A 22,928-nucleotide genomic window follows, 5' to 3' on the forward strand; every position below is an offset into this window, starting at 1 on the left:
AGTGGAGGATAAAGATTTATTTTCATCTACTCACGACAAAATGTGACGAGGGAGGTGTTTATTTTCATCTACTCACAACAAAATTTGGATTTTCATGTAGTAGCTCCATCCTTATTCCCAATATATCGACCGAGAACATAAATCTTTATCCTCCAATAACTCATCAATGACAAAAAGATGTCCATTGATATAAACATAAAAATAGAATTAGAGACCAAGAGATCATGAATCTTCTAAAAAATATTAGAGAGACCATATTTTTGTGCCACATTGATGTACTATTTAATGTGACAAGTGATGTATTTATGTCACGTCAATTCATGAATTAATATCATTGAATATTGGTTGTATATATTACTTGTCACATGTGATAGTATACTAATGTAGTAAAAATATGTGGTCTTCCTAACATTATTCATAGAATGAGAGAGCAAGAACATCATTACCTAAGTTTTTTCATTTTAAAATTACTATTTTAAAGGGAAAATGAGATAGTTCGAAACTATTACAAATATTTAGGGAAGTTGTGAGTTTTGAACCCGAAACACATGGGTAGAAACCTAGGCTATTCACTACGATATTGAACCAAAAAAACTGTTTCCTAAGTTCCAAAATAAACTAAGAATGTGGATAACATCAACATCAAATTTACTGTACGTAATCATAATAATGATAAGATGATAAACAAAAGGATGACACACAAAACTTAATCGTGAAGAAAAACAAAATTCCTTTAAAGATGTTGTAGAAATTATGGGAGATATTGGTGTCTGGAATAATGGTTTTGTCAACGTCGTTCTATATTAAGATAAGTTCCTTCATCGCAATGGTATCTAATCAACAAATAATGACAAGACAAACCAAAAGATAGGGTTTAGGATGACATTAAATTGACTAGTTGTAGTTGAACGATCGTTATGGTTGACAAAGAATCTCAAACAGAAAAAATTAAATACAATTAAGCTAACAAAAAATATACAAATTTGAAGTTTGCATCTTAACTTGAAATCGCTTGAATTTTCCATGCAACGAGATGAAGATGTAGATGGTATATTTTGTATCTTAACATGCAAGTTGCCGCACATCTGCTTGGCATGCTTTTACACATAGGAGAGCATTCCCATTCGCGACGTGAAACAACGACTTATCTTCCCCATCTTCAAGATCAGATGAAGATCCTCCTCTCATCCAAAACACACAAGTACCAACATACAAAAGATCTTCATCGAATCGACCAGATATGCTAAGTGAAAATTTAGGAAAGGTTCTGAGCTCCAAAAAGATGATAAAAAGTTGCATGAGACAATTAATTGTTCTTGGTTTGAAAAACCTTCCGCTTTTACTGGAGGGAGTTCGACATGAGGATTTCATCTAATTGGATAGTAATTTTGACATTCATCATTTTTTCTTCTAGATTCATTAATCTTTGTGTTTGCCTAATTATAGATTTTCATTTCATTAATTCAATCTCGATCTACTAAGGAGAAAAAAAAAATACAAACGCCTAAACTATATCCAACTGTTGTCTCCAATAACACATCTTCCCGAAGCACAGGCCAAGCCAAAGATCTTCCACAAACATGAAAGTATTTGTACGCGTAGTCTATCATCATAGGATATCTCAAACCAAGAACTTCCATAAATATACTAGTTAACTGTCTGGTAAAGGAAATTTTTATTTATTTATTGATCTCATGTAAAAGATCGATAATTTTTCAATCTGTTCAGAACAAAAGAAGTATTAGTTGAGAAAAGTTTTATTTTTCAAATGTCCAACCACTTATATAATGATATGTAGTGTATCACATTGTGTTTCAAACACACTGAAAAACTTCTAAGTAATGCTAGGAATACTAAATTTGTAAACATAATTGGCAAACCAAATGATGTGTCACCAATATGAAATGAGCACATTTATCAGCGTTTAAGTAATAATTTAATCAACTTTCTTATTATTTTATTTACAAATTTTGTCTACAAACTTAATCTCCCTAGTATTACCCAAAATCTCTAGCAAAAGATCAATGGGCAAACATTAGATCATAAATGTAGCATATGTGGGAAAATGATTATCAAAATATAAGTAACTATGTTTGAATCCCCTCTCAAAACACATAAAACCCAACAACAAAACCATTTTAAAGGGCATTTCTAGCAAAATCGTGTCTAATTTCCTCATCAATAACAAAAATATATCATATCACCCTCTCCGTCTATGGTTTCTAAAACTTATAAGGAGAAACCATAGAGACAAAGATTGGGAAAACCAAACCTAAAAATAAACAAAATAATTAAGAGAACAAAAGACAAAATAAAACCCAACTCCAAGCCAAAATATATACAAATGGAATGGAGAGTGCAGGATATCAGATTCTATGTTGACATCTCATGCAGCTGCACCTAGATGCTGCTGCATGTGGGCCTGAGCAGCAAATGGATTTAACCTTGGCTGCTTTTTCTGAGCAGTCTTTGAGCTGGTTTGGTATTTTTGTGCTTTGAAAAAAAAACTAATTCTGCTGTGCTATAAGAATAAGCGGTTGTGAAATAAAGCAGCAGAGTGTTTGGTAAACTTTTTTGTAAAAGTTCTTTTGAAAAAAAAAAAAACAGTATTATAGTGTTTGGTAAACTTTTATGTAAAACAGATGTGAAAAAAAGCCGATTTTTCAAAGCTGGGTTTTGCAGCTTCTTGTTTTTGGCTTTTTTCATTCAAAACTGTGAAAAAAAACTGAAGCTGAATGTTTACCAAACACAAAAATAGCTCCCAGCTTTTTTTTATACTAACTTTTTTCAGAATCACCTTAGTACCAAATCAGGTCTTCATGTGGTTGTTGTTGGTGGTGGTGGAGGTGTTGGCTGAGGCAGTTGTGACCACGCGCCCACATGAGGGGCACATGGTGAGTGTGGTGGCAGGCAGCTGCATGTAGAAAGGCTGAGAGGTCTTCAAAGTTTTTAATTCTTGCAGTTCTTTTCGTAACCTCCTATTCTCTTCTGTCAGTGTTTCACAGCATCTCTTTAAGTACTCGCAATCTACTTCTGTCTGGTTCAGCTTGGTCCTGTATAATTATTTCATCATTTTTCCAAACAAAAATTAGTAATTTAGAGAAGGCCAACTACTTAAAAGCATGGGAACAAAATGTCAATGGTTCGTTAAATTTTTTTCAAAGAAAAAACCAAAATATTCAGTGTCTGTATTTTTATTTGATTTATTTCATTTAGAAGTAAGAAAAGAGAGAAGGATTTGCAGAACGAGAGATGTGCCAAATAGTGATTTATGAAATAATATCTAAATTTCGGTTTACACTAATTTCATGGTGTGATCACAAGTGATTGTATGAAATGAAAAATATTATATTAAAGAGAAACAGAAATAAAACAGTAGTATACCTTGCTCTTCGATTCTGAAACCACACTTCCACTTGGCGAGGACGAAGATTCAACTGTTTAGCCAGGACAAGTTTTTGCTTCTGCAAATATTAAAAAATAGACCAACAAACAATTAGTCAAAATTAAAACAGGAGAATTGTTTACTCTCTGAAGTTCTAAACAAAAAACTTAAGTATTCTTTGTTCCCTTGACTTACAGGATTCAGAGTGCTGTGCTCTTTGAAGCTCTCCTCAAGAAAAGCCGATTGATCTTTAGAGCGCCTGAGTTTCTTCCGAGTCGACCCGTTCTCCTCGTCATCACTCGCTCTGTCGGCATCGACCTCCAAATCTCTTTTACTCGATCTTCCTCCACTTCTCATTCCAAAATCCATCTGAAACGATGAAACCGTGCTGTTCGGAGATGATAGCGGCGCCGCTGTATCATCTGCCTCCTCAGCCGAGGCCACCACTCCAGGCATCCGGTTCACAACCGTATTCCCGGTCCATCTGATGAACCGGCCGGTTCAGACACAGCCACTGTAACAAAATCAACCCAATATGAGAAAATAATCACAACCCATTTAATCCCACAAGTTGTAAAAATTTGGGTTGTGCTCGGATTCTAAGAAAATTAACCGGATGAAAAGAAAAATGAAAATTTAAACGTAAATTAAAAAAGTGACAATTGACAACCATATAATTTAGAATTATAAAAAAATTATGTCCTCGAGGGTAGTCCGAGAAAGTCGGAGAGTCGGTTTCTGGCGATCAGCACACGAGACCCTAGAGGAGTGGCGGTGGGAATTTGCACGGAACTGTGCCAGAGGTTGTTGTGGTGATCGCGAGCGTGAAGGCAGTACTACGGTTGCGTGCGGGGGGCGGCTGGGCCCTATGGACGAACCGGATGCGGCAGGAATCATGGAGGAGTTAGGGCAGAACTTGGGGGATATGCTTCAACTTACAGATAAGGAGAAAGATGGAATTGTGACTGAGAGGATGGATGTGGAAGAGGCATTGATTGGGTTCCATCATATCTTACTGGCGGAGGTACTAATCGAGAGGGTGATGCATGGGGAGGCATTTATCGATTGGTTCACATCATTGTGGCGGGGGAAGGAAGGGGTATCTATTCGGGACATTGGTGATCAGAGGTTTTTAATTAGGTTTGTGGCTAAGCGGGATATGCAGTTGGTTCTAGATTCGGAATTTCCTTGGACATTCCGATATGACTTTGTAATGGTGGGTGATTGCACGACTAGGCGAGAGGCACGGTGGAAGGAGTTGTCATTGGGAGACAAGTGGATTCATATTCACAAGGTGCCACCATTGAGTATGACGGATGCGGTTGCTATGGCGATAGGGGGAAGATTGGTACGGTACTTACGGTGGACAAATCGGCTAGTCGAGAATGTATTGGCAGGTTTTTTAGGGTACGTATTCGTTTAAATCTACGGGAACCATTGATGCGGTGGATGATGGCTACGTTCCCGGATGAAGGACGAGTATGGGTTCAATTTAAATACGAAGGTTTGCCTAATTATTACTTCTATTTTGGGAAGCTTGGACACGTGAGTAGGGTGTGCAAGGTACATGGAATGCATGACATGCACGGAATGAGGGTGGGAGACGAACCACGGAGACAAGGGTGTTCATTCCTGATGAACGATTGGAGGCTCAAAAGGATTTGCAGGGCAATGTGATTAGATCACCGTCACGAAGATACAAAAGTTTAAGTACAGGAGAGGAAAATGGGAGATCAATGGAGTCACGAAGAGATGGTGGAGGGAACCTTGAGGGGATGCAGGGGGATATAGGAATGCGGGATGGAGGTGGTCGTGGTGGACAGGAGAGTAGAAGAATGGAGAATAACTTAGGGGGGATATGGAGGATACGGCATCATCACCTTTAAAACAAAGCAAATTTGGTAGGAAAATTAGGGAGGATAGTGAAAGTAGGATGACATACATGGCTCAACGTCGAACTGTGGAAGAGGAGGCCAAGAGGGCACGGGAAAGAGCTTTCGATGCAGGTCTTATTGGACGTGGAGGGGTCATTGCACCGGGAGTTGAGAATGTTGAGTTGACTGATTTTTGTTGAACCTGAGGTGAGATGGGTTGGGGATGAGGAAGGGAGTCAGAGGGGTTTACAAATGGACTTAAATGCTCCAGTTGGTATAGAGGAGGAAGGGCGACTGGTGGATGAGCAGTGGAGGAGTATGAACGTCAAGGTGCATCAGGATGATGAGGTGACTGGTGCGGACACAATGAGGGTTGTTCAGAGTGGAACTCAAGATTCAGACCCCTTTAAATTAGGTCCTATTATTGCTGCCGTTATGAGGAAGAGCAGGCAACTGAAGCGAAGGATTGCAGAAGTAGTGGAGGAAGTTAAGGTTTTGGGTGAAGAAGATAGTAGTGTCCGACCTAAAAGGGCTCTTATTTTTTCTGAGATGGAGAAGACCAGCCGTGAGGGGTCTCCAAGGTCTCCATGAAAACCCTATGTTGGAACTGTCAAGAAATTGGGGGTTCCTTGACAGTTGATGCACTAGTGGAGCAAGTGCGGCTTCACAACCCATGCATAGTGATCTTGCTTGAGACAAAAAAGAAAAGTGATCGCTATAAGCATTTACTTAAGGTGTTAAGGATGGATTTTATGCAACCGGTGGAACCAAAGGGTATTGATGGGGGGTTATGTGTCTTTTGGAAAGATGAGGTGGTTATTTCTAGTATTGTTTGGACTAGTTTCTTTATTGAACTAGGTGTTGGTGGTGATCTGATACATTCGGATTGGAAGATGATAACTGTATACGCAAGTACGGATGATAAGTGGAAGAGAGGGCAATGGAATGAACTTAGTAAGAGAATTGCTAGTTCACAAGGGAGATGCATTGTGATAGGTGATTTTAATGATGTTGATGCACAAAATCGGCGAGGACTTTGGTACAACAAAAAGTGTCAAGTTTGTGACCTTCGCTAGGTTGCTCTGGTCATTAGTATGGATAAGTATGTAAATGAATAGAGACAGGGAAGCAAATAACACAAGATGTACGTGGTTCACCCAGATTGGCTACGTCCACGGAGTAGAGGAGTTCTCATTAGTTGTGAAGGGTTTACACAAATACATAGGTTCAAGCTCTCTTTTAGTGAGTTCTAGTAAATAGTTTAGTACCAATGACATTAGGGATTATTGTGGGAGAATGATCCCCCTTTTATAGAAGAGAGTTTCTAGCTTTGTTCTGACATTGACACGTATCGTGTTGTGATTGGCCTCTGATAACGACACGTGTCGCGCTGTGATTGGCTTCTGATACCGACATGTGTCGTGTTGTGATTGGCCTCCTGGTTGGAGGAAAAGTCTTGTGGATCCTTGACGGTATGCTGTTGACCAGTGCTTAGTAGTTTCGGGATTGGTCAAGATGGTACAAACAGTGTTCCCCTAAGTTCTTGAGTGAGGGAAGTTCCTCGATTGGGGACTTGCAAGATCCAAGCCATTGAGTAATCACGAAACTTCCAAGTACCGAAGTGTGGTGTCGCCTTCACTTGTCTTCTCTGTCCTGTAAGTAGATGTGGCATCTTCTCTTGGAAGTACTTTTCCTTCGTCCAGGAGTGATATCTTTAGTTGGCGTTGACGCACAAGGTAATGTATCATTTTCATTTGAAGCTTACTTGTAGTTTCGGGTTTGGTCAAGTGCGATACAAACCATATAGTAGGAGTCCCCCAAGTCTCTAAGCGAGGAGATCTGCCGAATGAGGTGATAGGCAAAGTAAGCAATCAGTCTCAGATCGGTAAGTTGATCTTGGGTTCCGGCTGATTGTACTCATTCTCCCTGTCTCTCATTCATCAACAAGGATAAAGAGAAGAAACAGGAAGAAGAGATGATATGAGGTATTGTTGTTTTTGGAAAAGATGGACGAATTGGCACGTGCTGTGTTGTACTTGACTTTCCACAGGTGTTTTCTTGAATAAAGGCTGGAGGGTTTTCTGGTTTCCTCCAAAGGAGCGAGCCGACTCCAGAATTTGAGGGTCAAAACAAGTCCGTCAAACCTGGAGTATGTTCGATCCTGATGATATGGGATACTTTTTCTGTTTGACAAAGTAGTAGATGTGGTATGGCGAAGCTTTGTTCTTCGACAACTGTGTTGGCAAATGGCTGTTGAGGCTTATCGATCTCTTCAATTAGAGCAATGATGTCGAGCCTGGATTTTTTATTTTGTTGAAGTTTGCATGTTGAAACTTCGTGGATGGACCCTGTAGGTTGAAGTAGTGCTCCCTTAATTTCTTGAGTGAGGAAAACTTCTCGGTTTGGGACTTGAAAAATCCAAGGCACTGAGTAGTCGCGAAATTTCTGAATACCAAGGTGTAGTGGTATATGGTAGGAGTCTCCCAAGTCTCCGGTCGAGAGAGTTGACGAGGGAGGTGTCTTGCTAGTAGGCAATTTTCCAAACAAAACTTCACCATTTTCCTTTCTAAGTGGTTGCCCAAAATTCCTCCTTCATATATATTTGGTATGAAAGTTGTTAGGGCCAAAGAAGGGGAGGCCTAGGCTCATTTCTTTCTTTCTTTCTTTCTTTCTTTTTTTCTTTTTTCTTTTTTTTTTTTTTGAATTTTCGAATTTTCGAATTTTTGAATTTTTTTTTTTTTTTTTTTTTTTTTAATGGGTGAAGCTTTGTAGGTGAAGCTTTTGTGTTGAAGCTTTTGTATTGAAGTTTTGTGGATGAAGTTTTGGTGTTGAAGCTTTTGTGTTGAAGCTTTTGTATTGAAGTTTTGTGGATGAAGTTTTGGTGTTGAAGCTTTTGTGTTGAAGCTTTAGTGTTGAAGGTTTTGTGTTGAAGCTTGTAGGTGAAGCTTTTGAGTTGAGGCTTTGTAGGTGAAGCTTTTGTGTTGAAGCTTTGTAGGTGAAGCTTTTATGTTGAAGCTTTTGTATTGAAGCTTTGTTGGGCACCATAACTTGATTTTGCTTCACACTATCTTGATCAAGAGTGTGTGAAGCTTTTGAGAATTGTAGTTACTCTCCATTAATGAAGCTTTGTAGGTGAAGCTTTTGTGTTGAGGCTTTGTAGGTGAAGCTTTGGTGTTGAAGGTTTGTGGGTGAAGCTTTGAGGTTGAAGTTTTGTTGGGCACCATGAATTGATTTTGCTTCACACTATCTTGATCAAGAGTGTGTGAGGCTTTTGACATTTGTTGTTGCCCTCCATTTGTTAAAGCTCTTGTGGTGAAGCTTTTGTGTTGAAGCTTTGTAGGTGAAGCTTTGAGGTTGAAGCTTTGTTGGGCACCATGAATTGATTTTGCTTCACACTATCTTGATCAAGAGTATGTGAAGCTTTTGAAAATGTGGGAGAGACAACATATACAAATTTTGCTTCCACACTGTTAAGCAAGAGATTGTTATGCAAGCCACACCTTGTAGTAGTCGAAGGTTTGGATGAACCATATAAGTTGAATTTGCTTCGAACAGTCTTGATCAAAAGTGTGTGAAGCTTTCTACGAGCTGTAATGTTTGCATTGTTACAAAGTAGAAATGTCTGAAGCAAATGTAAGAAGGCTGAAGAGCTTAATCTTTGTATACCATGCACTGAAGCCGTTGTTGGTCACTATAACTCTTGTTAGGCATAAGTGCTCCCCTAGTTGAGTTGTAAAACTTGAGGGTTTTTTATTATTTATGAATGCTAGGAGTTCACATGTACAAGTTGTACCACTCGTCTTCTGGTTGGTGGAATGAATGGTAAGTTGCTTTCATCACTTGGTTAGTGGTACGAATGTGAGTTCTTTTATCACTTTTCATCACATTTCACCACCTGGTTAGTGGCACGAAGATGAGTTCCTTCTTCACTTGGTTGATAGCATGAGTGGCAAGTTGCCAAATGATGTTAGAGTACGGGTTGTACATTTCATCACCTGGTTGGTGGCACGAAGATGAGTTCCTTCTTCACTTAGTTGGTGGCATGAGTGGGAAGTTGCCAAATGATATTAGAGTACGGGTTGTACATTTCATCACCTGGTTGGTGGCATGAAGGAAAGTACGAGTTGTACATTTCATCACCTGTTTGGTGGCATGAAAATAAGTTCCTTCTTCACCTGGTTGGTGGCATGAGTGGCAAGTTGCCAAATGATATTATAGTACAGGTTGTACATTTCATCACTTGGTTGGTGGCATGAAGGAGAGTACAGGTTGTACATTTCATCACCTCGTTGGTGACATGAAGATGAGTTCTTTCTTCACATTTCATCACTTGGTTGGTGAGAATAAGGGCGAGGTGTCGAGGCACATTGTAGCAAGTGTCGAATGACACAAAGTATGTTGAACCCTTTCGAAGCACAGTTGGCTTATGTATGGATGTGTTGGAATGTATGATGTTTATGTATGAATGTGTTGGAATGTATGATGTTCATGTTTATTGACATGAGTGATGCTTATGAATGTTTTGCTATGCATGAAGGGATCCATGCTTTCGATATGTGAACCATGTTGGTTGTAACACTTAGTATCACATACTTTGTGTCAAAGTATGCATGTTGAAGCTCTGAGTTGGAGTATAGGGGTAGGTCAGCGTAGACCAAGTGTTCTAGTGCTAGGATTGCAAAAGACTCAGAATAAGTTGTCTGAATTCCCTCTTCTTTAAATATTTGCCGAATGGCTTGTGTGACAAAAGATCTCAAGTGGTTGAGAGTCAAAACATTTGTAATGTGAATGCCTTCTTATAATAGCATTTCCTTCAGTACCTAGTCCTCCACTTTGAAAAAGTGAAGCTTTGCCTCATAGTCATAATAGTCAACAATACGTTCACCCCTAGTTGTCTTGATACGAATTTTTATCCCTCTTGTTGTAATAAGCTTGCTGAGAGTAAAAATTCTTCCTTTTACCAAGAGACAAATACGTTTAGTGACTTAGCGCATAGCTAAATGAGGCAGGAGATGATGCAATAGGTGTCTGAATGGCCAAGATCTCCTCACTTGGTAGAATTTGACTTCCACTTCCCACTTGTTGATAGGGGTTAACCACATGGAGGTTCCCTTGGTATGTCCTTGCTTCGACGGAGGCGTGGCTGTAAGCCTGTGCCATCACCCCAGAGTAAGTCATCCAATTGTTGGCATTGATCATGTACTTGAAGAAACAATCACGTAGGCCTGCCGTGAAGGCTTTGAGGGCGGTCTCATCATCTGCCTCAACGCAGCGAGAATACTCATGGTTAAAGCGGCCGGCATACTTTCGTAATGACTCGTTCGGCTTCTGATGAATAGTGTACAAGTCATCTGCGGAATGCAAACGATCTGTCTGGAAGATATGTTGAGAGACAAACAGTTTCCTCAGTTCCTTAAATGAGTCTAATGTCTCAGGTGGAAGATGGCAATACCAATTCAGAGCTCCGCCAGAAAGGGTAGAGGGGAAGAGAAGACATCGTTCTTCGTCAGTGTGCATCCGGTATGCCATGGTGGACTCAAAGAGGTTAAGGTGTTCAATTGGGTCCTCCCTTCCAGTGTAGAGTTGTAAGCCAAGCTTCTGCTTTGTCTTTGCTTGGAGGGGGGTGTCCAGGATTCTCCTTGTAAGAGGGCCAGGCCTGGGTTGGTTCCAGTCAGGTATTTCGGCCTTCAACTTGTTTACTTCCTCAAGGAGTTGTAGGATAAGGGGGTTCTGAGTGGAGTCAGGTACTGCTGAATCCTTCTTCCGTAAGTCACCATCTCCTCTTGGAAGTAGGAAAGCTTGGTCAAGGGCATGGGATTTTTCTTTGGACTCACCGTACTGACTTCCAGGGCGAGCCTGTCGAAACGCCCCCGAGTCCCCTGTACCTTCATATTCCTCTAGGACATGTCGCTCATTCCCTAGATTGGCAATTGGCTTGGGGTATAGAAGAGGACCGAACCTTTCAGAAACCCTTGGATCATTGACCTTCAAGCTTATGTGGATGGGGTTCTCTCAACGTTGTCTCAGGAAGTCCCGACAGTCGCGATAAACAGCTTTTGATCCTTCTACTCCTTCTGCAAGAATGTGACTTCCTCCACTTCTCCTGCTTCAGGTCGAAGCAACTGGGTCGAGAGAGGTCTCATGTTGATCAACACCTTGATGAGTAACTCGCTCCCCATTAGGGATATCCATGTTGAAGGCAGGTGATCCCTCGTGTTGGGGGGCACCCAGGTGATGGTTGACTTCCCCGGGGGCGATGAGTTCATGTGTTTGAGTATGCCTAGCTTCATGAAGCATTTCGAAGAGCTTCTCATACTGCTCCTGGAAGATCTCATTCTTTATCGCTATCTTGTTGTTATGAGCCTCTAGCTCATTGACTTTAGCCTGAAGAGCAAACCTCTTTCGTTCCTTCTTTCGTTGCTTTACACTAAGTGCGAGGGGGTGTCGTTCTGCGTGTTGTGGCTCTCTTCACTCCCCATGTTGGAGAGGGGTACCTGGTCGAAAGAAAGTGTGCGAATGGTGGAAACCAGCTTGACAAAGCTGGAGAGAGTAGGAATAAGTACGATTCCCACAGACGGCACCAAATGTTGATGCACAAAATCGGCCAAGACTTTGGTACAACAGAAAGTGTCAAGTTTGTGACCTTCGCTAGGTTGCTCTGGTCATTAGTATGGATAAGTATGTAAATGAATAGAGACAGGGAAGCAAATAACACAAGATGTACGTGGTTCACACAGATTAGCTACGTCCACGGAGTAGAAGAGTTCTCATTAGTTGTGAAGGGTTTACACAAATACATAGGTTCAAGCTCTCTTTTAGTGAGTTCTAGTGAATAGTTTAGTACCAATGACATTAGGGATTATTGTGGGAGAATGATCCCCCTTTTATAGAAGAGAGTTTCTAGCTTTGTTCTGACATTGACACGTGTCGTGTTGTGATTGGCCTCCTAGTTGGAGGAAAAGTCTTGTGGGTCCTTGACAGTATACTGTTGACCGGTGCTTAGTAGTTTCGGGATTGGTCAAGTATGGTACAAACAAATGATATTGTGGATGACGAAGAGAATGAAGGAGGTAATTATATATTGTTCTATGGTGAGCACGAGGGATTTTTGAGACTTCCTGGCAGGAAGTGAGCTTCTTGACTTGGGTTTTGAGGGCTACCCTTTTACATGGAGAAACAAACGTGATGATAGGTTGATTCAACAGTGACTTGATAGAGGTGTGGCGACCTCAGGATAAATGGACATATTTCTTCATGCAAATATTAGTCATGTGGTGAGGATGGAGACAGGGAGATCCAATGTCCCTATTTTTATTCCCCCTATGTGCGAAAGCTCTTTCGGCATATATTCGACAGCAGAAGATGAATGGTCTGATTAGTGGGGTGTGGGTGGTGTCAAATGTTGTGCCAATCACTCATCTGTTTTTTGCAGATGATTCAGTGGTGTTCTATAAAGCGGATGAGATGGAGGCCGGAAATGTGATTCGAATTTTGGAGGATTATGGTATGGTTTCTGGTCAGATTATTAATTTCGAGAAAAGCTATATTTTCTTTAGGAAGTGTTGTCCGAAGAAGCAAAAAAAGCGTATTATTACAAAAATGAACATTCAAGGTCGTGATGGATTCGGCAAATAGTTGGGAATACAGGCACACTTTGGGCACCCAAAGAAGGCAATGTTTGAAGTGGTGCATCGAGGAATTGAAAATCGTATTGATGGTTGGGCGGAGCAATTTCTTTCTCCGACTAGGAATGAAATCTTGATTAAATCAGTTGCAATGGCGATGCCGAATCATGCTATGGCGTGCTTTAAATTGTTGGCAGGTACTTGTGAGGACATGGAACGAGTTATTGCTCAATTTTGGTGAAGATGACAGTCTAAGAATAAAGGATGTCATTGGGTGGTGTGGGATAAGATGAAATTTGGCAAGAAGCTTGGCGGATTGGGTTTCCAAGATCTCATTGGATTTAATTTGTCAAAGTTGGCCAAAATTAGTTAGAAGGTGTTAAATAATCCAGAGTCTATGCTTGGTATGGTGCTTAGGAATAAATATTTTCCCAATTCTTCCTTCATGGAGGCAAACAAACAAAATAAATCGTTGTGGGGGTGGAAAGGTATTTTATTGGGGAGGCAAGTACTAAACCGAGGTCTTCGATGGTGGGTGGGCAACGGTGAATCGATTAGGATGGCTAGTGATCCATGGCTTCCTAAGCCTCATTCGTTTAAACCGGCGATGCAGAATGGAGCTACTAATTTAAAGGTATGTGATTTAATTGCCTCCGATAGGCAGGGGTGGACAACGAAGGTGATAGCAGCATTGGTGGAACCGGTGGATTTGGAGTTGATTCAAACTGTTCTGATTAGTAGAAGTGGGTGCAATGATAAAAGAATTTGGCACTACACAAAGAATGGGAAGTATTCAGTGAGGTCGAGTAAATCCTAAAATGTGTTATACTTGATAACAACAATCAACAAGTTAAGAGTTCGTCTGATAGTTATCAGAATTTAGTTTCATTTATAATTTTCAGAAAATTGAAAACAGAAAACTTGTTCGGTAATTATTATAAATAAAAAAAACCTTAAATCTACCCATAGACGCTATTATAGGCGCAACAGGACAAATGTCCCCACTCATTTTCTTTATAGGAAAAACAAATATGTACTACATGTCTAGGTACCCCGTTAATAACCACTTATATGAAATAACATAATCTTGTTAAATTGACAATACCCCACCCAGGTTTAGTTAGAGGCAGCTGTATTTGATAATATAGTGAGTTGTCTTTAGTAGTTTAAATTATTGAGTGGTCTGACTTTTTATTCATGTTCTTTAAATTTATTTTTTGTTACTTTATTGTTTGAGGATGCCAACAAAACTTTTGGAAACTTTTGGACCTACCCAAATGTCCTCATACTATCGCTCTTCATGAATCAGTAGCCATTCTTTGCTTGTCTTGTAATTTAACCTCATAGTGTAGGTGTTTGACTTGTAATATAACCCTTGAATTTAGTCCATACCGACTATCATATAGTCCTTGCTAGCATTTTGTAGGGGCTTTGTTGAGCACATAATTTACAGCTTTGTTGAGCACATAATTTACAGCTTTGTTGAGCACATAATTTACAGCTAGCTATCGGTTTTCCATCACTCACATCAATTTTAGTCACCCATCCAACAGCTGTTGGTCCAAATTTCACACAAAATAGGTTTGGTTAACTTGCTTTTCAAGCATTATTATGTATGGTTTATGTGGTCCGATTTCGATTGATTTCACCATGTCCTTTGTTTAATTATTCAATCATTTATGGGTTCAATGCATATTTACACGATTTATGTGTTTTATTGATCACCATTATATTTTAAACCTCTCCATCAATCTTTATCCTTACATGTTTCACACGTTTGTTCTTAATGCCACAAAGTCGGGATAAAGTTTCGGTGCAACATTACATTACTCTAAAATGTTATTAATATAATCGTGTTAATTATAACAAGTGTATTGATTCATTAGTACTATATATTATTAGTTTCATGAAATATCAATTATGTCCCTCGTTTATATTATTAAGTATGTATTAATAGCACCATATAGTGTGATGAATATCGACAACCAAAATTCCATAAAGTTTTTTCACTCAGGCCTCAATGTGATGAGGGAGGTGCTTATTTTTTTCTACTCACAACAAAGTTAGGATTTTCGCGTAGTGGCTCCATCATTATCCCCAATATATCGACCAAGAAAATAAATCTTTATCCTCCAATAACTCATCAATGACAAAAAGGTGTTGATTGATAACATAAAAATAGAATTAGAGAACGAGAGAGCATGAATCTTCTAAAAAAGAAAGTAAATAAATAGAAAATGCTAGGAAAATTACATTTTTGTACCATATTGATGTACTATTTGATATAACAAATTATGTGTACAAATTACGTTAATTAATGAATTAATATTATTAAATGTTGGTTGTATATATCTTTTTGACTAATTGGTTGTATATATCACTTGTCACATGTGACAATACATTAATGTGGTAAAAATATGCGGTCTTCCTAACATTATTCATAGAATGAGAGAGCAAGAATAGAGTTACCCAAGTTTTTTTTTTTATAAACAAAATTACTATATTAAAGGGAAAGGGAACAATTCGAAATTATTACAAATATTTAGAAAAGTTATTGAATCCGGAACGCATAAGTAGAAACTAAATACTCTATACACTATGATATTGGACCACCAAAATCGTTATCTAAGTTCCAAAATAAACTAAGAATGTGGATAACATCAACACATCAAATTTACTATACGTAATCATAAATAATGATAAGATGATAAACAAAAGGATGACACACAAAACTTGATCGTGAAGAAAAACAAAATTCCTTTAAACATGTTGTAGAAATTATGGGTGATATTGGTGTCTGGAATAATGGTCTTGTCAACGTCGTTCTATATTAAAATAAGTTCCTTCATCGCAATGGCATCTAATCAACAAATAATGATAAGACAAACCACAAGATAGGGTTTAGGATGACATTAAATTGACTAGTTGTAGTTGAACGATCATTATGGTTGACAAAGAATCTCTCACAGATAAAATTAAATACAATTAAGCTAACAAAAAATATACAAATTTGAAGTTTGCATCTTAACTTGGAATCGCTTGAATTTTCCATGCAACGAGATGAAGATGTAGATGGTATATTTTGTATCTTAACATGCAAGTTACGGCACATCTGTCTAGCATGCTTTTACACATAGGAGGCTATTCTCATTCGCGTCCAGTGAAACAACGACTTATCGTCTCCATCTTCAAGATCAGATGAAGATCCACCTCTCATCCAAAACACGCAAGTACCAAAATACAAAAGAGTATTATGAAGACTAGATCTTCATCGAATCGACCAGATATGCTAAGTGAAAAATTTGGGAGACGTTCTGAACTCCAAACAATGATGAAAAGTTGCTTGAGACTATTGTTCTTTGGTTTGAAAAACCTTCCACTTTGACTGGAGGAGTTCGATTTAATCTAAGAAAAACTAATGAAAAAATTTAAAAACTTTTAAATTTTAACGATAAAAACAAAATAAATAATACCAAAATTGATTTCTTAATGTAAATATATAATTTTTTGTTAAAATAAACAGTACTAAAAGTTTTTCGTTAAAATTCTCTTTAGTCTAATTGGTTGGTAATTTTGACATTCATCATTTTTTTCTTCTAGACTCATTGATCTTTGTGTTTGCCTACTTGTAGATTTTCATTTGATTAATTCAATCTTGATCTGTTAAAAAATATAAATAAATAAATAAAGCAAATGCCTAAACTACATCTAACTGTTGTCTCCAATAACACAACTCGAAGGACAGGCCAAGCCAAAGATCAGATCTTCCACAAACATGAAAGTATTTGTCCGCGTAGTCTATCATCATAGGATATCTCAAATCAGGGACTTCCATAAATATACCAGTTAACTGTCTGGTAAAGGAAATCTTTGGTTATTTATTTATCTCATGCAAAAGATCAATAATTTTTCAGTCCATTCAGAACACGAAAAGCATCTAGTATTGGAGAAAAGTTATATTTTTCAAATGCCCGACCACTTACATAATAACATGTGATGTATCATATCGTGTGCCGAACACAACGAAAAATTTCTGGATAATAGTAAATAAACTAAATTTGTTAATAAAATTTAACCACATTTATTAACGCTTAAGTGATAATTTAATCATCATCTTTCATAACATTTTATTTACAAATTTTAGCTACAAAATTAATCTCCCTTGCATTTCCCAAAATTTCTAGCAAAAGATCGATCGGCAACCAAACATTAGAGCCATAAACGTAGGCATATGTGGGAAAATGATCATAAAAAATAAGTAACTATGTTTGAATTCCCTCTCAAAACACAAAAACCCCAACAAAACCATTTTAAAGGGCAGTTCTAGCAAAAATCATTTCTAACTTCCTCATCAATAATAAAAATATATCATATCACCCTTTCCGTCCATGGTTTCTAAAACTTATAAGGAGAAACCACAGAGATAAAGATTGGGAAAAACAAACCTAAAAATAAATAAAATAATTAAGAGAACAAAAGAGATAATAAAACCCACTCCAAGCCAAAATATATACAAATGGAATGGAGAGTGCAGGATACCAGATTCTATGTTGACATCTCATGCAGCTGCACCTTGATGCTGCTGCATGTGGACCTGTGCAGCAAATGGATTTAACCTTGGCTGCTTCTTCTGAGCAGACTTTATGTGGTTGTTGGTGGTGGTGGTGGTGGAGGTGTTGGCTGAGGCAGTTGTGACCACGCGCTCACATGAGGGGCACATGGTGAGTGTGGTGGCAGGCAGCTGCATGTAGAAAGGCTGAGAGGTCTTCAAAGCTCTTAATTCTTGCAGTTCTTTTTGTAACCTCCTATTCTCTTCTGTCAGTGTCTCACAGCATCTCTTTAAGTACTCGCAATCTACTTCTGTCTGCTTCAGCTTGGTCCTGTATAATTATTTCATCATTTTTCCAAACAAAAATTAGTAGTTTAAAGAAGGCCAACTAATTTAAAACATAGGAACAAAATGTCAATAGTTCGTTATTTTTATTTTTCAAAGAAAAAACCAAAATATTCAGTGTCTGTATTTTTATTTGATTTATTTCATTTAAAAGTAAAAAAAGAGAAGGATTTGCAGAACGAGAGATGTGCCAAATAGTGATTTATGAGATAATATATAAATTTCGGTTTATACTAATTTCATGGTGTGATCACAAGTGATTGTATGAAATGAAATAATTATATTAAAGAGAAAGAAATAAAACAGTAGTATACCTTGCTCTTCGATTCTGAAACCACACTTCCACTTGGCGAGGACGAAGATTCAACTGTTTAGCCAGAGCAAGTTTTTGCTTCTGCAAATATTAAAAAATAGAACAACAAACAATTAGTCAAAATTAAAACAGGAGAATTGTTTACTCTCTGAAGTTATAAACAAAAAACTTTTTAAGTATTCTTTCCCCCCCCCCTTGACTTACAGGATTGAGAGTGCTGTGCTCTTTGAAGCTCTCCTCAAGAAAAGCCGATTGATCTTTAGAGAGCCTGAGTTTCTTTCGAGTCGACCCGTTCTCGTCATCACTCGCTCTGTCGGCATCAACCTCCAAATCTCTTTTACTCGATCTTCCTCCACTTCTTATTCCAAAATCCATCTGAAACGATGAAACCGTGCTGTTCGGAGATGATAGCGGCGCCGCCGTATCTTCTGCCTCATCAGCCGAGGCCACCACTCCAGGCATCCGGTTCACATCGAACCCTATTCCCGGTCCATCTGATGAACCGGCCGGTTCAGACACAGCCACTGTAACAAAATCAACCCAATATGAGAATAATTTGGGTCGTGCTCGGATTCTAAGAAAATTAACCGGATGAAAAGAAAAATGAAAATTTTGCGAAGCGGTTTTTAATTGGAAAATACAAATTTTCCATTCACTTTCTTAAGTTTGGGTGCTTAATTAGGAAATCAACCCAATAAACAAAGAAGGAAATTCTACCAAGTCGGTTTTATCAGAGTGCGCTCAGTTTAGAGATTTTCCTTTTCAGTTTGTTGAGTTTCCCAGCAACCAAACACAAAATAACATTGGAAAATGATTTGTGAAAATGATTTTTCTTTTCATGCACGGTTTATTTATGGCCTAGATCGAGTAAATCAAACAAGAATCAATGGACAAAAATAAACAGATGCACGGACGAAAAAGAATGTAATCATTCCCAAAACATATAACAAAATAACAAAACCTAAGATCTCATGGTGAAGTTGGTCTTACGATTATCAGTAAGCCATGGGAAGCGAAGCTGAGAAGAAGCATGGCTACGAGGAACTGGAGCAGAAGGTAAGAGATTAAGCTGAAGAGGTGGATCTGATGAAACCCTACTTCTTCTTCTTCCTTCCTCTTGATCGTAAACTTCATGGGTGCTCTCTCTGCTACTCTCATCCGATCTTGCAGCACTCCCCAAGCCCATGCAAAACCCTAGATCCTTGTTGCTACCAATCTTTGGAGCTTTGTCAAGGAACAGAAACGGCTTTGTAGCATCCCCCAAGCTCAGAGCTAACTCCATTTTTTGCTGTTGAATAATTTTTGGTGGGAAGGGAAGCGATGAGAGGAGTTTAAAAAGAAGCCAAAGCAAACAAGTCTAAAATACTAGTAGTCTTCCTATCCAGAATCTTCTGTTTTTATTGTGTAAACACAAACACAGGGAGAGACTCTCTCTCTCTAAAACACTCTTTTTCTCCCTTTTTATTTGTTTTTTGGCTTGAGAAAAAGAGTAATTGACCGACAAATCCAGGTTGACAAACGCACGTGAATGTATTTAATTATACCAACGGTTCATGCACGAGACTAGAGAAAAGAGAGGGGTCGGACGGCTCGGACCAAAATAAAGCACACATTTTATCCTCGGTATAGTCAAATATTCGTTACGTGTACTATATGTATGAAATGTTCTTCCAATCCAAACTGCATTTTCTTGTTAGTCTGTGGGAATCACACTAAAAAATTGTTTTTGATAGTTGTTATCCTAATTCTGAAATAGTTCTCCCACGTTGCTCTTAACCAATTCAAATTGAAGATGAAATGATATATAAAGACTGTTTCGTAATACTGATAACTGTAAACGTGAGTTATTAAAATAAGTATGTAAATATATTGTAAATACTCAGAGTCCTTTATTAGGAAAGAGTTATTGTTGTGTCCCTTATTGGTTAGTATTTCCTTATAGAACAAAGATTGTATATGTATATTTCAAGAAAGTAATACAATGGAAAATTACCCCGTAAAATTCTATTTGATATTAGAGCCTAGGTTACCGTAACCCTAGAATATTTTTTCTTCCGTTGCTGTGCACGGTATCGTGGTATGTAGTTCCACAAAATCTGCAAAGTGGACGTTATGCAGCAGATGTGTTTCCTTATTTAAGTTGTAATTTTTCTCATTCAAGTAAATGAATTTCAGAGCTTCTTAGACATCTCTTTAGCAGCAAGCTTGCATTTACAGTTTCAAAAGTTTAATCAACATTTGGTATCAGAGCCCCCACTGGGCCTGTGTCGAGAGTTTCTTAATAGAAGCAGCAGCTTTTGTCCTTGCAGTAGCAAGCATTCATGGCGTCTGACAAGCCAGCAGAAAACTTTGTTCAGCCAGCGATTCCACGCTTCGACGGTCACTACGATCATTGGAGCATGTTGATGGAGAATTTCCTAAGGTCCAAAGAATACTGGGATCTTGTGGAAACAGGTTATACTATACCCGAAGAAAGTACGCTTACGACTGCGCAACAACGTAAGCTTGAAGAACTGAAGTTGAAGGATTTGAAGGTAAAGAATTACCTATTCCAATCAATTGATCGTGCTATTTTGGAGACTATTCTCCAGAAGGATACTTCCAAGCACATTTGGGACTCCATGAAGAAAAAGTACCAAGGGCCAGCAAGAGTGAAGCGTGCACAGCTTCAGGCCCTGAGACGAGACTTTGAGACTCTCCAAATGAAGAATGGAGAGTCTGTCACCGAGTATTTTGCAAGGACCATGGGGATTGCAAACAAAATGCGAATCCATGGTGACAAGCTTGATGATGGCTCCATTGTAGAGAAGATCCTAAGATCTATGGCTCCAAAGTTCAACTACATCGTTTGCTCTATTGAATAGTCAAATGACACTGCAGAGATGTCGATTGATGAGCTTCAAAGCTCATTGTTGGTCCATGAGCAGCAGCTAAACCGTGGGATCACAAAACGTGTCAACTTAGAAGAACAAGCTCTGAAAGCTTCTACCTTTTTTGAATCCTCAAGCTCAAGAGGAAGAGGCCGAGGTAGAGGTAGAGGAAGAGGTCGAGGTGGTCGAGGCAACCGAGATGGAGACAGACAACACCAAAGTTCCAAGAGACATGATGATCACTGTTTTTTTTGTTTCCAAATTTCCTTGGCAGAACGTCAAGTTGTGTGCGTGTGTGAGTAGGAGTATTAATGTTGTGCTAAAGTATTCATGTGGGTGTGCTGTTGTCTCGACATATTTCTACGTTACCGTGTGTGATTTGATCTTGCTATACCAGAACCGTGTGGACTGTTGCTTCAAGAGTTGTGCACCGTAAGATAGTATGGCGTCTTTGGAAGATAGTGCGACTTTGAAATCGGAGGGTAGTTCTCGTACATCAACCCATAATCCAGTATTGAATCCTGTTGTTATTCAGAATGATGCATCTGTTGTACCAAACACTGTGAAGCTGAATGGCTCAAATTATCCTCTTTGGTCCAAAGTTTTAGAAATGCACATCGCTGGACGTGGTAGGAAGGGCTTTATGACAGGGAGTACCAAGGAACTTGCTGAGGATATTGCTGAGTATGAGATGTGGGAGACAGGGAATGCAATCGTAAAAGGGTGGTTGATCAATTCCATGGAACCTACTATCATGGGATTTTTTATTCACCTACGTACTGCTAAAGTTTGGGAAGACGTGGCTCGGACCTATTATGATGGTTCGGATGTTTCTCAAATTTATGAATTAAAGGTTAAATCTTTCAGACTTCGTCAAGAGGATCGGCTGGTTGGTGTGTATTACGATGACCTCAAGTTCGTTTGGTAGGAGTTAGATCAAAGGAGACCAATCAAAATAGAGTGTGCTGTATATCTCAAGACCCTTCGAGAAGAGATTCAAATTGATCGTGTGTACGTTTTTTTGGCAGGTTTGGATGATATCTTTGATAAAGTACGTTGTGATATTCTACGTACTCAACCTTTACCATCTGTTGAGGAAGTGTTTTCTGTTGTTCGGCGTGAAGCACAAAGACATGCCACCATGATGGGAGGGAGTAACAACCAATGAGGGCTGCCGCCCATGGCCATGGTCTCTCGGCCAGCTACTGCCCCTCGTCTTAGTAATCCTTCTAATCAATCTTTAAATCCTCGTCCCTTTACCAAAGAAAATAAAGATGATTTGAAGTGTATTTTCTGTGGACAGACCCGTCATACAAAGGATACGTGTTTTGCCAAGCATGGGGTGCCTGATTGGTTTCCAGAATTGAAAAGAAGCTACGTGCAAATGAGTGTGGGAGTGGGGGGAAATAATGGAGGCTATGCCTCCCTGGCTACTACTTTACCGAGAGCTAAGGAGGCCGAGACTACCTCTAATAACCCGAGTCACACTTTGTTAACTCGTTCTACCCATGGTGATTCGTCTTCCACTACAGGTACTACAGGGCATGTTCTTTTGGCCTCCGATACTGAGCATCATACAGGTTGGATTCTGGACTTTGGTGCAACGGATCATATGACATACGATAAGAATATGTTTCCATATATGACAACATCACACAGGGAATACATTGCGACTGCCAATGGTACCTGTGCACCTATTATTAGTGATGGTACCGTGTATCTCACGGCCTCTCTCTCTTTACACCGATGTTTACTTATTCCATCTTTATCACATTATTTACTTTCCATTCCACAGATTACTGAACAATTGGATTGTGTTGTTCTAATGTATTTGTCTTTTTGTCTACTTCAGGATATTCAGACCAATGAGATAATTGGGTGTGGCACTTTACCAAAGGGGAATGGAATGGTGGGAACCGAAATTGCACATATCCCCAACCATTCCAGCGTTTACCAAACCATCAGGA

The 22,928-nt window shown here is 38.9% G+C and overlaps 4 protein-coding genes across 4 annotated transcripts; 2 read left to right on the forward strand and 2 right to left on the reverse strand.

Annotated features, from left to right (window-relative positions):
- Positions 1 to 2,066: 2,066 nt before the first annotated feature.
- LOC137712110 (homeobox-leucine zipper protein HAT14-like) lies at positions 2,067 to 4,852 on the reverse strand. Its single transcript, XM_068451253.2, has 3 exons — positions 3,581 to 4,852; positions 3,385 to 3,464; positions 2,067 to 3,053 (listed from the first exon to the last, which is right to left on the reverse strand). The coding sequence occupies exons 1-3, from the start codon at positions 3,839 to 3,841 to the stop codon at positions 2,810 to 2,812; spliced, it is 585 nt and encodes a 194-aa protein (XP_068307354.2). The 5' UTR covers positions 3,842 to 4,852; the 3' UTR covers positions 2,067 to 2,809.
- Positions 4,853 to 17,095: 12,243 nt separating this feature from the next.
- LOC137711924 (homeobox-leucine zipper protein HAT14-like) lies at positions 17,096 to 19,599 on the reverse strand. The gene is made up of 4 exons (XM_068451077.2): positions 19,082 to 19,599; positions 18,296 to 18,615; positions 18,093 to 18,172; positions 17,096 to 17,764 (listed from the first exon to the last, which is right to left on the reverse strand). The coding sequence occupies exons 1-4, from the start codon at positions 19,371 to 19,373 to the stop codon at positions 17,443 to 17,445; spliced, it is 1,014 nt and encodes a 337-aa protein (XP_068307178.2). The 5' UTR covers positions 19,374 to 19,599; the 3' UTR covers positions 17,096 to 17,442.
- An 813-nt stretch (positions 19,600 to 20,412) lies between these two features.
- LOC148691399 (uncharacterized) lies at positions 20,413 to 20,955 on the forward strand. Its single transcript, XM_088684009.1, has one exon. It carries the CDS (start codon positions 20,413 to 20,415, stop codon positions 20,953 to 20,955), a length of 543 nt encoding a protein of 180 aa, XP_088540135.1.
- Positions 20,956 to 21,403: 448 nt separating this feature from the next.
- On the forward strand, positions 21,404 to 22,129 carry LOC148691400 (uncharacterized). The gene is made up of 2 exons (XM_088684010.1): positions 21,404 to 21,854; positions 21,990 to 22,129. Exons 1-2 carry the CDS (start codon positions 21,404 to 21,406, stop codon positions 22,127 to 22,129), a joined length of 591 nt encoding a protein of 196 aa, XP_088540136.1.
- Positions 22,130 to 22,928: the final 799 nt, after the last annotated feature.

Source organism: Pyrus communis, chromosome 14 (assembly GCF_041283825.1).
Source record: "Pyrus communis isolate YQ-2024b chromosome 14, ASM4128382v1, whole genome shotgun sequence".
In the NCBI taxonomy this organism is placed as follows: Eukaryota; Viridiplantae; Streptophyta; class Magnoliopsida; order Rosales; family Rosaceae; genus Pyrus; species Pyrus communis.